Source organism: Caloenas nicobarica, chromosome 3 (genome assembly GCF_036013445.1).
Source record: "Caloenas nicobarica isolate bCalNic1 chromosome 3, bCalNic1.hap1, whole genome shotgun sequence".
Classification (NCBI taxonomy): Eukaryota; Metazoa; Chordata; class Aves; order Columbiformes; family Columbidae; genus Caloenas; species Caloenas nicobarica.
In genome coordinates, this window is record NC_088247.1 from 2645080 (window position 1) to 2660905 (window position 15826).

At 46.1% G+C, this 15826-nt stretch overlaps 1 protein-coding gene across 5 annotated transcripts in view; it reads right to left on the reverse strand.

Moving 5' to 3' along the window:
- Positions 1-2937: 2937 nt before the first annotated feature.
- The window catches only part of KIF13B (kinesin family member 13B), a 126632-nt gene continuing 113743 nt past the window's right edge, over positions 2938-15826 (reverse strand). For all 5 annotated transcript variants that reach the window (XM_065630770.1, XM_065630768.1, XM_065630769.1 and 2 more), the window contains 3 exons: positions 12530-12592; positions 9952-10975; positions 2938-7377 (listed from right to left, as the gene is read on the reverse strand). In XM_065630770.1, coding sequence (XP_065486842.1) covers positions 7085-7377; positions 9952-10975; positions 12530-12592 — 1380 coding nt within the window. In that variant the 3' untranslated portion in view covers positions 2938-7084. The remainder of the gene's footprint in view (positions 7378-9951; positions 10976-12529; positions 12593-15826) is intronic.

The following is a 15826-nucleotide window of genomic DNA, read 5'->3' on the forward strand; positions in this document are numbered from 1 at the left end:
TTGTTTAGTTTGGTTTTGTTTCATGGTTTTTTTTTTTTTGGTCGATTGGTATTTGGTTTGGGGTTTTTTTTTTGAGGGGGGGTTATTTGTTTTGATTTGGTTTTCTTTTGGTTTTGGTTGGTTGGTTTTGCTTTTTTGTGTGTTGTGGGTTTTTTTCTTTGTTTAGTTGGGTTTGGTTGGTTGGTTTTTTGGTGCACTTTATGTTCTTTTTTTTTTTTTCTTTTCTTCTTCCCCCCTCCCAGGGAATTAGATGATCAAGGTGCATCTTCAAAAAAAAAAAAAAAACACCCAAACCAACATAAATAAACCAAACCACCCACCATAGGTCAGTGTCCCAAGATGAGCAAAATTCTCCTTTAAGAACGCGCCCACGTCAGGGCAGAGCAGCCCCTTGGGTAGCGAGAATCCCACGGCTGAGACCCCCCAAAAACCCACCTCTGCCCTTGGCAGATCTGTCGCCGTCACCGCTCTGTTGCGGCCGAGGGCTTGAGGACAGCGACCGCGGTATTAATTTGAAGGAAAGCAGGGGGAAAAAAAAAAAAAAACCTCCACAAAAATATGTTCTTTCTTTGTGGGTTTTATTTTTCCTGCTCGTTTTGATCGGCGCCTTTTCAAACCAGCTTTGGATGAAGAACAGAAGGGCGAGCGCGGTGCCGGGGAAGGTGTTGCGACCACCTTCCGGGAAGAGCGAGGCTTGAACAAAGTGACGGCGCTTCAAAAGGCGCCCGTTCCAGCCAAAGAGTTTTCTTGGTTTTTTTCTTTTTTTTTCAGAAGGTAAAACATTAAAGGAGAAAAAAAAAAAGCAGCTGTATTTTCATGCACTGATTGCGAGACAACACCGATAAAAATATCCTTTGCTAAATGACTTTCAGTGGGAATTGTGGAATCAACACAGTGTTTGTTGCTTAAAAAAAAAAAAAAACAAAAACATCATCACAAACCCACAAATAAAACCACTCAATAAAAATCCACGGCAAACCCTGCCAGTGTTTTCAACGTGAAGCTTTATTTTGGAGAAAAATGTTGCCCAAAAGAAAGGAAATATTGTGACCTTGGGAGGGAGTTTCAAAGCTGTGTTGCTGCCCTGAAGCATCGGTCGGTGCGTTGGGTCTCTCATCGCCCCGAGGCCTTTTTGGCCTTTGGGGGGTGGGTGTACAGAGTCCCCACGGCACCCACGGAATCGCCCCCGAGCCCTCAGCAAGGCAGAAAATTCCTCGGGAGCCCCCGGCCCTGCAGCAGGTGGGGACACGATGGGACATTTTTGTGCCGGGTCTGGGACAGGAGTTGGACTCGATGATCCTGGTGGGTCCAACTCAGGACATTGTGTGATTCTCCGATGGATGACGCACTTGCAGCAGGTCCTGCTGTGCCACCGCGGCCCCTCCTCGGCCACCAGCGAGTTCTTTGAGCACAAAGGGACAACCCGCAGCGTGTCCCAAGCGCTTCGACCCGCGGTGAAGCAGCCGGGCGGGCAGGCGGTGACACGGGGCAGCTTCACTGAGCGACAGGCATTTCCTCGGCGTTGCAGCGCCCTGGAGGATGCTGCAGCGTGAGCAATTTGTAATTTGGCTTTTTTTTTTTTTTAAATTTTAATTTATCAGATTTTTTTTTTTTTGTTTAGTTTGCTCATGCGCTTCCATTACGTTAATTAAAGCCATTGATAATCTGTAAGAGGCGCCTGCCCGGCCTCTCGCTGCTCTGCCCGAACCCCCAACCTGTGACACAACCCAACCCCGGACGCCTCCAGCATCATCAGTGTTTGGGGACCCCCGGGGCTGCGGTGGGACAACCGGGATGGGGAGACCTTTATTTGTTATTTGGTTTTGCCTTTCAAAAACAGCCCCAGCTTCTCCACCCCAGCCCTGTGCCCCGTGTCCCGAAGGTACCGCAGGCACCAGGGCCAGGTTTTCGGGCTGTAGGACACACGTTACCCTGATCACAAAGAAAATCAATCTGCAGTTTGAATTCCTCTCTGCTGCACCTCACACCAACGGGGTAACCCCGGCGCTGCTGGGATCTCCTGCCTGGGCAGCGATGGCTCCAGGAAACGCGCGGCTGCTCCGAGAATGTTTCCCATTTTTCAGACGGTGGTTGGACATCCCCAGGAGCAACTCGTGGTTCTTAATCTGGACACCTGGTTAGAAAATAAATAATTTCTTCAGCCTTGTATTTAAATTCTTGTTGCAAAGTCATAACCAGGCCGTGCCAGCTCGGGCAGCAGTCGCTGTCCCTTTCCCCTCGGGCACGGGCAATACAAACCAACGCTGCGTTCGCTGGGGCAGCCCCGCTTCTCATCCCCCCGTTTTGGGGAGATCAGGTAACACGGGGCTGTAAACACATTAAAGTGTCAGCACTCACTTCATTCTCACCCACTTTTCCACAAAGAGCCAACCCCATTCCAGCTCCCTCCCCACTAACTGGGTCATGGATTTTTTTAAGCAGTTTCTCTGCAAAACTGCCCCATCCCATCCCGCATCCCCCTTCCCTGTCCCCAAAGCATTTGCCCAGTTTGGGTTGGTTTTTATGGCCCAAAAGAGGAACAGGAGGAAAGAAAAATCACTGCAGTGACCGAGGGCAGGGCCGGCAGCAACAACCCCTTGTCCAAGCTGGAGAGCAGAGGGGGGCACGACCAGAACCCACCTGCTTTTATTTGGTGTAACGACAGGGAATGCGAGCGTTAAATCAAGCTGAGTATTATTAAATCAAGCTTTTCCGTGGCTCGGCACCCGCTGAGGATTCCCGCACCTGAAGGTAAAGCCCTGGGCTTCTGCTCAGCGCTGGGAAGGTCCCTAAATTGCAGGCGACGAGGCAAAAGTCGCATTTGAAACGGATCTCAGCACCCGCGAGCGATGCTGCTCCACTTCTTCACCTAAACTGAACCGATTAACAAAGCGCAGACTCCCCAGCTCTAAAGATGATGTTTATTTAAGTACAGCAGGCTGCGCTGGATGTATAATACAATATTACAGTAATAATTAAAAACTTTACAGCTCATTACAAAGTCATCTTTGGATTTTAGCTCGTTTAAAGTACACCGACGGACACGTAACACCACAGGGCAAGGAGCCGCTCGTTATATACAGACCCACCACATTTACAGAAATCAACAGAAAGACGAGCTGGAAAAGGCTCAGGACACGGCGGAGAAAAAGGGGAGGAACGGAGCTGAGGCTGAGGATGTTTGAAGGGATTGGGGAAAGATTTTCCCCCCGCTGGTTATTGCTCAGAGGGTGGAGGGAGCAGAAAGCAAAGATGGGTAAAGCAGATGGAGGAACGAGACACTTATCTGTGACCCCAGCTCAAGCGGGTTTCGTAGCGTGACCAATCTGCACCTTCACGGCTGACCTTTCTTTCCCAAACGCCGGCGGACGGTGCCAAACGCGGCCCCGCGGCGCAGCAGCTGCTGCCCTAAGGCACTGTGAACATGGGTCTTGTGCAAAGAACTGGCAGAACGACACGAGCATCAGCGCGGAGGAGACTCCTCGCCAGCACAAACAGGGCCGTACCTCACCCCAACTCGTCTCGTACAGGTTTTTGCGCCCACCAGGCAGGAACAAGGCGGGTTTCTTGGTCCGTAGGAGGGCAAAGAGGCGCTAGATGTTGGGATTCCATCTCAACCACTGAGCAGACTCACTTCTTAAGGACTTGGGCAGTTTTACCCGAACTAAGGTTTTCCTCAACTAAACCACATCATTAAACAGCAAAGAGCCAAGTCCCTTGAACCAAAAAGGTTAATATTTTGGACACAAAACACCTTGAGAACTGAACATGACGCAGGAAAAAGTCTTGGCTTGGTTGAAGAAAACCCCAAAGAGTCCCTCTGAAAAGCATCGTCCTCCTGCAGCCCAGAGCTCGGGACCCGTGGAGCCACCAACACGTCCCCAGCGTCACGTTTCCAACCCACCACCACCGTTTTCTGCACCCAGAACCCGAGGCCCGTCCCCGGTGCAGAACACAGAAAGCAAAGCTTGCACCACCGAGCGGCCACAGGAGATGAGACGCTTGCTACCAATGACAGTTCCTGCGTTAAATATTCTTCTTCTCTTGTATAAAGTGCATGAAAATCTTGGAAAATATGCATAGCTATTAACACACCAGCCTCAGCTGCTGGGCAGTTCCAGTTAAGAGCACCTCCTCCTTTATGCTGAGTGTAGAGTCTTTCTAACGTTAGTTATCAATAATAATAATTAAAAAGACATCTATGTAACCTACACTACGGTTTTAAACTGTTTTCTGGTTAGCTGGCTTAGCTGGTGCGAAGTAACGATGGCTTTTAGTAGCGGGATGCGCACTCACCGTGCCAAAATCTTGGAAAATACCTTTAGAAGAAACCTCAGGGGCCCAGGAAAGCTGGGGGGAGCGGGAGAGACTCCGAAAAGAACGTCCTCAAATTTCATTTGTTTGGCTTTCTGGAGCTCGTGTCACATCGGGGTGACGCGTTTTGGGCAGCTACATTTTTTTGGGTGGAATCTGAGGAGAGGTTTAGTTTCGAAAGTCAAACGAGATGGTAAAACCCAAGAGAGCTCTGAGTAAAACCCTCCGGCGAAGCCAAGCAGGCGCTCTGGTGACAGCGCCGCTTCGTCACGCTCATCGAACCACACCGGCCGGATTTAGGACATTTGCTCCCAGGATAACTCACCCTGGAGGAGGCAGCGAGAATGTTCTGTTCCAGCCGCTCAATACGCGGTTTTGCACCGCGGTCGCAAGAAGAAATCCAACCGGGTCGGCCATCGGAGCCTCCGACCACGCGCCCCAGATGTGCGAACGCTGAAATTCGTCCCTAAGCGGTCAGATGTAGTAAAAATACGGCCAGAGGAATTTCTAGTGGGTGGCGCTACTAGTGAACTATTAACCCAACAGCATCTGCTCGACCCCTTCGCTCCTGCACCTTCGATACCTTCACGTCGGTCCCGGAGAACTCCAGAAAAGAGGCTTCGAAAGGTCTCTGCAGGATCTTCCCTTCATGTCTCCCCCGAAGGGGCCACCCAGCAAACAGCAAGAAATTCTAAAGATATCCCTAAATCCAGTACATGAAATGCTGAGACTAAAAAAAAAAAAACCCACAACTCGGGCAGGGGGCTGTTTCACATTAACGAACTTTCTGCAGCACGTCAGAACAAAGTGCAATTAGAAAAATGGTAAAGATGGGATTGAGAAGATTTACAAGGCAGTTTAAGAGGCATCGTGTTAATTAGCGACCGGTCTTTCATCAGCAAGACTCGTCGTTTCCCAAAACAAAGCGTCGTTTTTCTAGTCGTATCTATAAAAACAGTCGCAATTTTAAAAAACCAGGGTTTTAGCGTCTGAATTCTTTACTACTAAATTCCTCCCGTCGCCTTGGCTTGAACAGACAGGAGCTTCGTGCAAGGGAGAAGGAGGAAAAAACTGTCTGTACACTAAAAATGTCTCTTAAAAGCTGGTCTGTACATTTTATATTAAGATTTCTTTAGGAAAATTTAGGAAACACTGAAACTAGTTACAGAAAGCTGCAAGGATACCCAAATCCCTGGCAGTACTATGCATGCCGCATTGTAACCCATCCCACTTATTTCTGCTACAGATTAGTTTCTATTTTAATTTTATTCCTTCTGCGTAAATGATATTAATTACAGTAAATCAGCATAATTATCTCCTTTGCTAAGCATCTCTATCTCCTCTGATGACAATATATCTTTCTCTTGGACCCTTGAACCAGATGGCTAAGGCACTTGGATACCCACGGGCAGCGATTAGGTACATATTCAAGTTTAATCATTAATTTAGCATCCTAAATATTCCCCACGTAGCTAAAACGTCTATTGCTCAAGCTGTCCAACGTGGCGACTAAACAAGACATAAACAGCTCAGGATATGAAAGTCTGCGGCCTTGATTTGTTAGAAAATGTGGGTACGCTGATACGCGCACGTTTATACGTATCGACGCACAGTAATAGAGAATTTGTGCCAGAGTTAAAAAACCAGCACGGGTTACCCAAAAATAAAACCAAGTTTAATAAAAGCCAGCCCAATCCTCCCGCTTTTAAGGGCAGGATTAGTTGTGGGGACCAGGTTTGGGCCGGAGGATCGTCCTCTTTGGACGGACGCTCGGGACGGCGGCAGCAGAGCTCCCGGCTGCGGCGCCAGGCGGTGGGTGATTGTAAAGCGCAAACATTTCGTGTTTTAAAACAATAAATAAAAATAAATAGGCCGGGTTAATCCCGTTACGAGGACAGTGACCCTCTGCTTTGTGTGACTCCTAAAAATCCAAGTGTCTCCAGAAGCCGGGTGGGAACACGGCAGCGCGTAAGTGCCGATGGCTCCGCAAAAATCCTCTTGGCAGAACCAACGAGAAGGTCCCGGCGCTTTGGGGCAAGTGAGAGAGGGGATCCCGTTACGGTGAGAGCGCACGTTAAATAGATTAGACAGCAAATTCGCTCAAGTCTCCTCTTTCCTAAAAAGAAGGGGTCAAAAATACAAATCTCTCCAATTCCCAATAAATCAGCGAGAAAGATTCTGCTGATTTCCACAGGAGGAGAGAGGGGACAACAGGACTGGGCCCAGGTCACACAACCAAAGAGCTGTTGCTTTTTTAAAATAAAATGGGGTTTGGGTGTTCTTTATTTCCAAATAAAGTTTTCTGTCTGCTTCTCTGCCTGTCTGGAATCATTATAAACTTGCCCTTTCACCATGAGGACTTACAAAATTAGAAAAGGACTGTTATTTTGAGGCTTCTTTTTTTTAGAGATTGCAGCCACACATGGAGAAGCGTGGTGCATCGTAGCTACGGGAAAGCCACGCCATAATTTCAACAATTTACATGTCTCTTCCTTCTCTGAAAGGTGGAAGAGAGCAGAGCTCGCACCCACCCACCGCCACCGGTCCTACCCTGCAGCGTCACGATTCGTGACAGGAACCGACGGACGTAGATCCAGCAGCACGACGAGGCAAAGAACTAACGTGTCGGTCACCCAAAGCAGAGGGGGGAAAAAAAAAAAAAATAACCTTCATTAGCGTTTGCCACAAATCAGAAGCTCGCGTGGTTGGTTTATCACCCTGAAGGCAGAGGACCTGCTCCGCGCGGCTGCCTCGCGCGGCGTTTGCCGTCTCAGTTTGCCCAAGATTTCCTGTTCTCCGCGTTCTTCTGGCTTTTCTCGGGTCGCGGCGTGGATCCTCCGTCCGATTTCGCCAGGGCGGTGAGCGAAGCCAGGCTGGAGGCCGAGCCGGAGAAGCTGCCGCTCTTCCTGTTCTCGGCGGCGGCTCCTCCTTGTAACCTCAACCCGGCGCTTCGGCGTCTCGCCGCTCCCGCGGCCTTTTTCACTCTGCCGGGTTTCACGAGCAATCCGTAGCCCGGGTTGCATCTGAAATATTGCTTCCCTCCGATCGAGCCGTCGTTCTTACCTGAGACGAGAAGAGAAAGGAACACGATAGGAAAAACCGGCTGTTATTCTGTGCGTATGGCGTGCTACTAGGGGGACAAGAAGATGAAAGCGAGAAGAAGATGCTGAGAGGAAAAATGTTCTTTATAAATACACCGTGAAGGGAAAAACACCCAGGAGGAGAGAGCACTATTGGCACGAGAGGACAAAGCTGGTAGGAGAGCAAACAAATCCCAAGATTGATTCGCTTATTGATTTAAAGACAAGTCTTCCAGCTACCAGAGAGGTGGGAGTCGCCTTCTCGCGGGAGCGAAGGTTAAAAAAAACAACAGTCGCTTTTGTATCTGAACTTGATAAAATTAAAAGATTAGAGGAAGCAGCTGCTTTGTGCTCCAGTGACACCAGTATAGCTCGCTGCCGAACACCAGTAAAGCCTTTATATGGAGACGGTTACTCCACATGGGACGTTCCATCTTATTCTCCCTCCCCACTTGCTATTCAGGGGAATCCTTTAATTTCACCAAAAGTGTTAAGTGATCAGTTCAGCAAGAGATGCATTAACAAACCATCAGGAAGGAAGGAAAAAAGACAAAAAGACGATTAAAAGAGATTCTGGGTTTCTGAGTTGATGAGAATCTGAGGTTGAGCAGAGTTACTGTTGCCATATCCTAAAACCTCCACAGAACAGAAAGAATAAATTTCTTTATGCTGATGCTGTTCAGATCGTTCTATTTGTCCCTTTAGATCATTCAAAATTCGCAGAGTCATTGTTCTGGGTACCGGGACAGAGACCGCTCCCATCTTTAAAGGGAACACGAAAAGACATTTTAAAGGACCTAAGGGCACCCCTTTTGTTTTACGGGTGTTTCCTTCTCTTTACAACCATCACCGCGTTGGGTCCAAGGTACCCACACGTGGCTGAGGACTTGGACTCCTACTCCAAAGACTCAAGTTTGTGACCGTCTTTCCCAAGTGAAGATCCAGATATAACAGAAGCCAGTTCTGCTCCAACAAACTAGGGACTTAATCCTTGTGGAAACAGAAGGGGGGAAAATACAAATATCCAGTAACACTGGCAGTTGAGTCCTCAACAGACCAAAAACCTCGTAGCCATTCGACTCCTTGATGGATGGAGATGCTGATGCTCTTAAAATAAGGGAAGGTGGCTTTCCAAAATTTAAATGAATCTGTAAATATATATATGTATGTTGGGTTTGTTTTGTTTTTTTTTTTAATAGGGCATGAATTCAGGACTGAGAATCAGGTCTACAGCTTTCAAAGGGATCAGAGCTACAGTTTGCTTTCCAGGATGGCCAACTCCAGAGAGTTTTCTGAAACCAGTTGAAAAGACACCGTCCAGTTTAGCTGTTACGAGCATACCCATGTGCAGGGAAGATAACTGCACATTTCATGGGAGCTCTGGATCCTTGACGTGGTATTTATCTGGGCGAATGGCTCCAGCCCCAGGGAAACGTGCGGCAGACACAAGTGTTGGCAACTCCCTGGGATGCCCTGATTCACCAGAGCTCGCGCTGCAGACCTGGAGTGCTGGAGCTTGGTTAAAAGGATTTAAATAAAGAGCTTTACGTGTCCTTGGTAAACCAAACCCTCTTACTATCAAAGGCAGCAGTATCTACTGCTTGTGTCTGGAATTTTCCACCAGTCTTCCCGCAGTCCTGCCTGCTCTTGGAGAAAATGAGCCCCATGAGAGTGGACGTGGTTTAGTGGTGGACTTGACAGTGTGAGGTTAATGGTTGGACTTGATGATCTTAAAGGTATTTTCCAACCTAAACAATTCCATGATTCTATATAAACATAAACAAATAGTCTTTTGCAATTTTACAGCTTATTTTAAAATAGCTTGTGAGAGACGAGGTAATCTGTTAAGAGACTTTGCATTTATTCAGCCTAATGTCCCTAAATGTTTTTAGTGGGATCTGTTGCGATAGGACAAGGGGTGATGGTTTTAAACTAAAAGAGGGGTGTTTCGGGCCAGACATCAGGAGGAAATTTTTTACAATGATGGTGGTAAAATACTGGCCCAGGTTGGCCAGAGAGGAGGTGGCTGAACCATCCCTGGAGACATCCCAGGCCAGGCTGGACGGGGCTCTGAGCAACCTGAGCTGGTGCAGATGTCCCTGCTCATGGCAGGGGGGGCACTGGAGGAGCTTTGAAGGTCCTTTCAAACTCAAACCATTCTGTGATTCTATGATTCTTTTGTTCATTTGATTCCCACAACTCTTGTGCTTTGGACACCCTTATCAGAAGCCCAGAACTCTTTGGACACCAGGTCTGTCTCCTGCATGCATGTACTTACCCAACTGCACTGCAAAAACAACCCTGGTTCCTACCTCCATGCTAAGAATCCAATGAAATAACTGAGAAGGGACACAGTTCAGTCAGAGCTCAGTGAGACCAGGCTTACAAAGGCAGACTGGAAAAAAGATTACAGCAGGGCAAGACCTTTCATATTTCCCTTCTCAAAATGCACCCAGTAATGGTTAATGAAATTCCCTCATCAAAAGGCAGCGTTAAAATGAAGGCTGTAAACTTCAACACGCTGTCTGCTTTACACTCGGTCTAAATCGTAGTTTACCTGAAGGTAAATCCAGTTCGACACCAACCCACGTTCCCTCTTGAAAGTCTGTGGGCCCAATATATCTAACTGTGCCCGTCTTATTTGCGCCAACGGTGACGTATTCTCCCTCTTTCAGCCATTCGGGAATTTCGTTGGCGTCTTCGGAGTCAGAATTCACCTCCAGTTTGTCTTCTGCCGTCTCTGATCCGTTGTGGTTCAGTCCACGGGCAGCGGATCTGCTCTCTTCTCCTTCTTGTTGTTCTTCTGTGTTTAGCGAACATGGGGAATCTGTCCCCAGCATGCTGGTAAAGGACTTCAGCTCTGATGTCTTGACTTTCTGGATTTTGAAGGGGGAGGCTGCGATGCCAGGCTGGGACAATTGGTCAGGATGAACCTGTGGTTTGGGAAACCCCAGTTCCGAAGCCACAGACGACGTTTCTTTTTTCCTAGCCTGTCCTGCTGACTCCGTTGATTGTTTGGATAACAACTCCTTCTTTGGAGCGGAGGTAGAAATGGAGGTTTTTGCATCAGTGGCCACAGGGGCGTCATTTGCCAGCTCACTTGGAGTCACAGGAGATGTGCAAGACTTTGATTTCAAAGCATCATTTCCGTTCACTTCAGTGCTGTCTTTAGGTCTTGCATGAGCACTCTGAAGGCTGAAGGCGGGTAGGCTCTCTCTTTTAGTACCAAGAAAGCTTTCTGAAGAACTGTCCGAGTGCCCTGGCGTGTCAGAAGAAGAGGCTTGAGCCACGCCAGGAGACGAGAAGTCACTCACCGTGGGCGTTTGACCTCCTGGTTGAGCCACAGCATCGCTTCCTGCTGCAAGGGCTTCGGAGAGGGTGGCTGTCGAGACGCTATGAGAAAAGTACCCACTGGAGGCTTCACTCAGAGGACTTGGAGGACCTTCCTGGGAGTCCTGCGCTTGGGCATCTCCTGTGGGCTGCTGCAAAGGCACTTTGGGTGGCTTTTCCAGACTCTTGTCCATCTCAGACGTCTGTGCTGCAGTTTCCAATGGCTGTTTCCCTGCTTGCTCTTGGATAATCTGAAACAGAAGAGAATATGGACCGTGGTGCCTTGTTATCCAAAATATCTGGGCTAAAAGGATAGACGCAAGGCCTCGGGGAAGTACTAAGGCCTTCGGCTTATCTAAATCCCCGTCTAGCTGCAATCTCCAGAAGATGCGAGCTGATATGAAGTCAGCTTTACAAACCTGGTAGGATTGTCAGCTCATTTCTTCCATTAATAAGGAAAGTGTCGGCAAAAAAGAAATACGTTCCCCAATATTTACTGAAAAATTATTTATATTACAGGAATGGTCATTTGCTGTTTGAATAGCAGGATTTATATGAAATGTGGAACAGCCATGATCTATAAGTCTCTCACAGTTATTTGGCTTAACTCGCAGGATTGATAAATCACGTCTCTCCAACTAAACTGTCATTTATGTCCCTGTTTCCAAATGCCATTCCCACCTCAATACCGCCAGCACCACGCACGTTCAGAGGACAAAATTAACTGCACCTCATGAGATTAACAGCCCATTTTAGTGATGTATTTCTTGGCTGTAAAGTTTACTAAATCTGATAGATCAATATCTTTTGCCAGCACATGTACTCTAAAAGATTAGGATGTCTCTAAATCTCTTGGGGAGGGAGGAGGTTGCTAATATGAAGAGGGGACAAAAAAAAGTGGTTGGAGGACAGCAGATTTGTACATGTCCTGTTTTAACTCTTGGGTGTACATTTTGTTCACTGTTCAAAATGTTGTGGTTTATCCCATCTAGTGGTTAGAGTGTCCCAAACTACAGGATTTTCACCTCATTTTGATGCGCCTTTTCCACTGGAAACAGAAGTGGCACTTGAAGAAAGAGGGATTCGATTGAATTACAGGAATTTCAGAACCAAAGGCTAGCTTGCTATTGCTAAGTGAAATGTAATACAGAAAGGGTTTTTTTTTTCATATTCTTGTGGATTAAAGACATATTTTTAGCTTTTCTACGGGGAGAAGGGTGTACATGTGGACCCTGGAGCTCTGCTCTTTCTTTGGGTTTTCCCTTTAAAGCGTTCAGATAACAGACATTTTGCTAAGACAATAAAAGCACAGTGGGAGAAAGCTGCTTTGCTATTCATCAGACTGAAGTTGTGCTGAACTGTGGGAGATCACAGGGTCTATTTTCTCTCCAGCTTAGCAAGAGCCTGTTTTTCACGCCGATATCATGAATTGGCCTGAAATGTAAAATTGAGAATTAAGCTCAACGCTCAGAATCACAGACACGTTCTGTTTATAGAAAGCCTCAGAGCCTAGCAATTTGCCTTTGAACGCAGCAAAACAGCTAAATTTTAGCTAGTTAACTGCTAATGCAATCATACGATTAACGAGGCTTTCAAACAGGAAAGTGTAACCAGCGATATAAGGGGAGATTTTACTGGGATCTAAGAAAACACAGCGACACACATCGAATTTAATTGCCTCACCGTGAAGCAACAGTAGAAGCGCAACAGGTATTAAGTAGCCAACCCAGCAGCTGCTTTTGCCACCTCTGTTTTCCAGGCACATGAATATGAAAATTGTATCATCGCAACTGTGATGCACTCACCTGTTTTATTCTTGCGGCGCTGGCATCACTACTGGCAGACTGAACCATAATTCGTGGGACAGCCTGCAGGAATGAAAAAAAAACCCCAGAGCATTAAATATAAAGCATATAAATAAAAACTGGAGGATTAAATATTGTCAAGCTGGTAAACATCGAACCTTGTATTTGAAATTTTGGAATCACAAACAAACCTTTGTCATGAAGAGATGGCGCATTGTTATTTTATTGCGTTCTTATATAGTGAAGGTGTAAAAACCTTAACCAAGGCATCCCTGAATTTGAACACACGAGCAGCTACAGGTACAAATCCACAGCATACAAAGTTTTCTTTTATGCAGTTGGTCAAAGACAGACTAAGGAGCAACCAGATGAAGCAGATCTGAGGTGGCGCTGGTCTCACCAGTGAAATCCTCGGCTTCGGTCCATCTCCAAAACACTTTCTCCACCTCCGGTATCTTAATTCAGTTTAGATTTTAGCATTGCCTGCTTTGACTCCAAAAGGAAGCCAAAACCAAGACCTGTGCGTCCTCTTTTCAAAGGTGGCATCACCACTGTGAAGATGACACGTGCCATTTGCTAATCACAATATACTGGTCCTGTGCCAGAAGAACCACTTCTGCCAGAAGTCCATCAATTGCTCCGTATTTGGGTTTTCATGTTAAAGATTTGAAACGATCACTTTCCTAAGGCTGTAACAGCAAACTGTGATGCTTGACTATAAATCTCAGGCCAAGCTGCCGACTTGGGCCGTCATGTCCTGTTGACACAGGAGGAGAAGGGGCCACCAGGTCAGGGGAGAACCATGGGAAAGGGGAGCATGAAGTAAAGGAGAGAGAAGAAAAAGGCAGAAACATCTCTCTTTAGCACTGTTAAATAACGTACAAGTTCATACTTTCAGAGAAAGAGCTCTTTAAGGGCAAAATATTAAACAATTTGAGAACACTCTGCTTTTTTTCTTTTATTCTCCAAGGGACCTGAGAATTCCTTCTGTAGAAACACACAGGCAACGCTCATCTCGGACACGGCGATTTCCAGAATTCGACAATCTATTTAAAGAACTAAAACTTTCCAGCTGAAGGGTAAGGTACCCCTCTCTTGCCTCCCTTTTAAGTACAGTAAAGCAGGAATATGACTAATCCTGTCCCCAAAAGACATATACCCGGGAGAAAAGAACAGCTATTATCTATACAGAGATTGCCAGGCACTAAATAAAACCCACGGTTGTTCAAGGGAACAAATAGAAAAGACAAAAGATGGAGAAAAACCCCAACGGGTTCACAAGGGATCGAAATAATTTTTTTTACAGGCATTAAAACTTCACTTTAATAAAAGTAGGAGAGGAGGGGTTTGCTTGTCATTAAACCTGCTAATTGAAAGCACAACACTGAAGTGGGGTTCAGAGGGAATTTATTTTGGGCGCACAAGGTATCAGCATTTTGAGATCCTCCAGGTGACCCAAATCCGAATAAATCAGTGAAGCCTAAAAATAAATACAACTTCATGGCTCGCGATCCAGAGGTTTGCAGACGCCTCGCACTCCAGAACTTCAGCTTCCTTTGGAATAAAGTGGGAATCTTCTCGGAGAAAAGTATTAACCTGGAACCAAGTGCAGTACTGACTTGAGACCGAGTCCAGCGGTGGCTTAGAGCGATGAGCTGTGTGAGTATCCAGACTTGTCCTAAGTATCATTAATATTAACTCAGACATGCAAGGACAATTTGATCATCATAACATCCAAGTGCTTCACTTTAACAAAGACTAGAGAGGAGATGGATTAACTTTCTTACGAGAAAGCTTGGCAAATTTTAGGTTTAACAGACGCTTATGACAGAGTATTTGGCAGAACACTTATTCTCTCCTCAACCGTCTTTGAACCATGGGTTGGTCCATGTTAGGAGTGCAAAGCCAAGCTATTAAATATCACCTTTTAATGAAAAAAATTATCTGTGGTCACAAGGCGTTAGGACTAATCCCTCGGCAGGCACCCAGCACTTCAAACTTTTTTTGCGGAGGTGCGGCTGAACCTCAGGGAGAAGCCAAGGCTCTTAAATTCAAATTATCCCAGTTAAATACCTCCGTGCTCCGATGCTAAAAGCACAGCATTTTGGAATCTCAGAAAGGTTGTGTGATGGAAAAACTCTGTCCTTGTCGCTTCAACGCTACTGTTTGTGATCTGACAGACATAGCGGGGAAAACAGCTTTTCTTTTTTTCCAGCAGACCATGTATCAGGAGGTAACCAGCTCCAGGCACTGTAACAAAACTTGGTCTTTTTGCCCCATTTTCTCCAAGTAATTGTGTCATCTCTGGGACGTGCTCTGAGGTTTAGCATTATTATCCAGAGATAAGCACTCAAAATTGGAATAAAAGTATTTAAAATTATTCCTCAGTTCCTTTGATTTCCTTTTCTCTCTTTAAAACAAATAAACGGAGAAAAGTGTTTGGTTGGGTTTTTAATCTCTCAAAAACCCTTCAGTCTTACAGCCTGCAAATCCATGAAATCTAAAAAATCCTGTTGATATCGAACAGCAAAAGAGAGGAAACCATTACTCTTCGATCGCTCCTCGTCGAGCTCCCCTCCTGAAATCTCAAAACTGCAATAACTTTGCCAAGCAACACGTAGAAAAACACGGAGGAAAAAAAGCAATGATGAGAAGTGGCACTTGCCCAAGTTTGGTGTTGACAAGAACCAGATGGGCAGAAACACCCTCACTGGGGTACGAGGGAACTAAACCAAACCTTTGTTAAGAAATTAAATCAAGTTACTTGGGGGTGATACTGAAAACAATGTGTTTGACTATCTGGGAAGACATTTACCGCATGAAAAAATGATTCTGAATCGAGAGCCAAGTTCTGTTATTAAACATTTGTAGATAGCGACTGCTAAATCAGACATATATATTTACCCCATGGCAAAACGTGACCCTTTCACAGCGATAATTTTTGGCACAATTTCTTCAACCAAGCTGACAAGAAAATACAGAGTAAGAGAGAACATGAAAGCAATTCACTTTAAAGTGTCTTTGAAGCTTTGTAGAACAAAAATTGTCTTTTTCCTCTGTGCAGCGAATTTCTAAGGATTTCGAAGTATTTTCTGGTCAGATGAGGGTCAGTTTGCACATACTTTGAGGTGACCAAAAGCCACATAGTCACTAGTGATTAGTGCAATTTGGAGACCAACCCGGTATGTTGGTGAGCTTGAAAATGAAAAGCAGATGTGTATCTCATCCCACTTACAGAGGCACCAATATTAGTCCTAAATGAGCTCTCTTTCATGCCATTTATTACATATATAATGG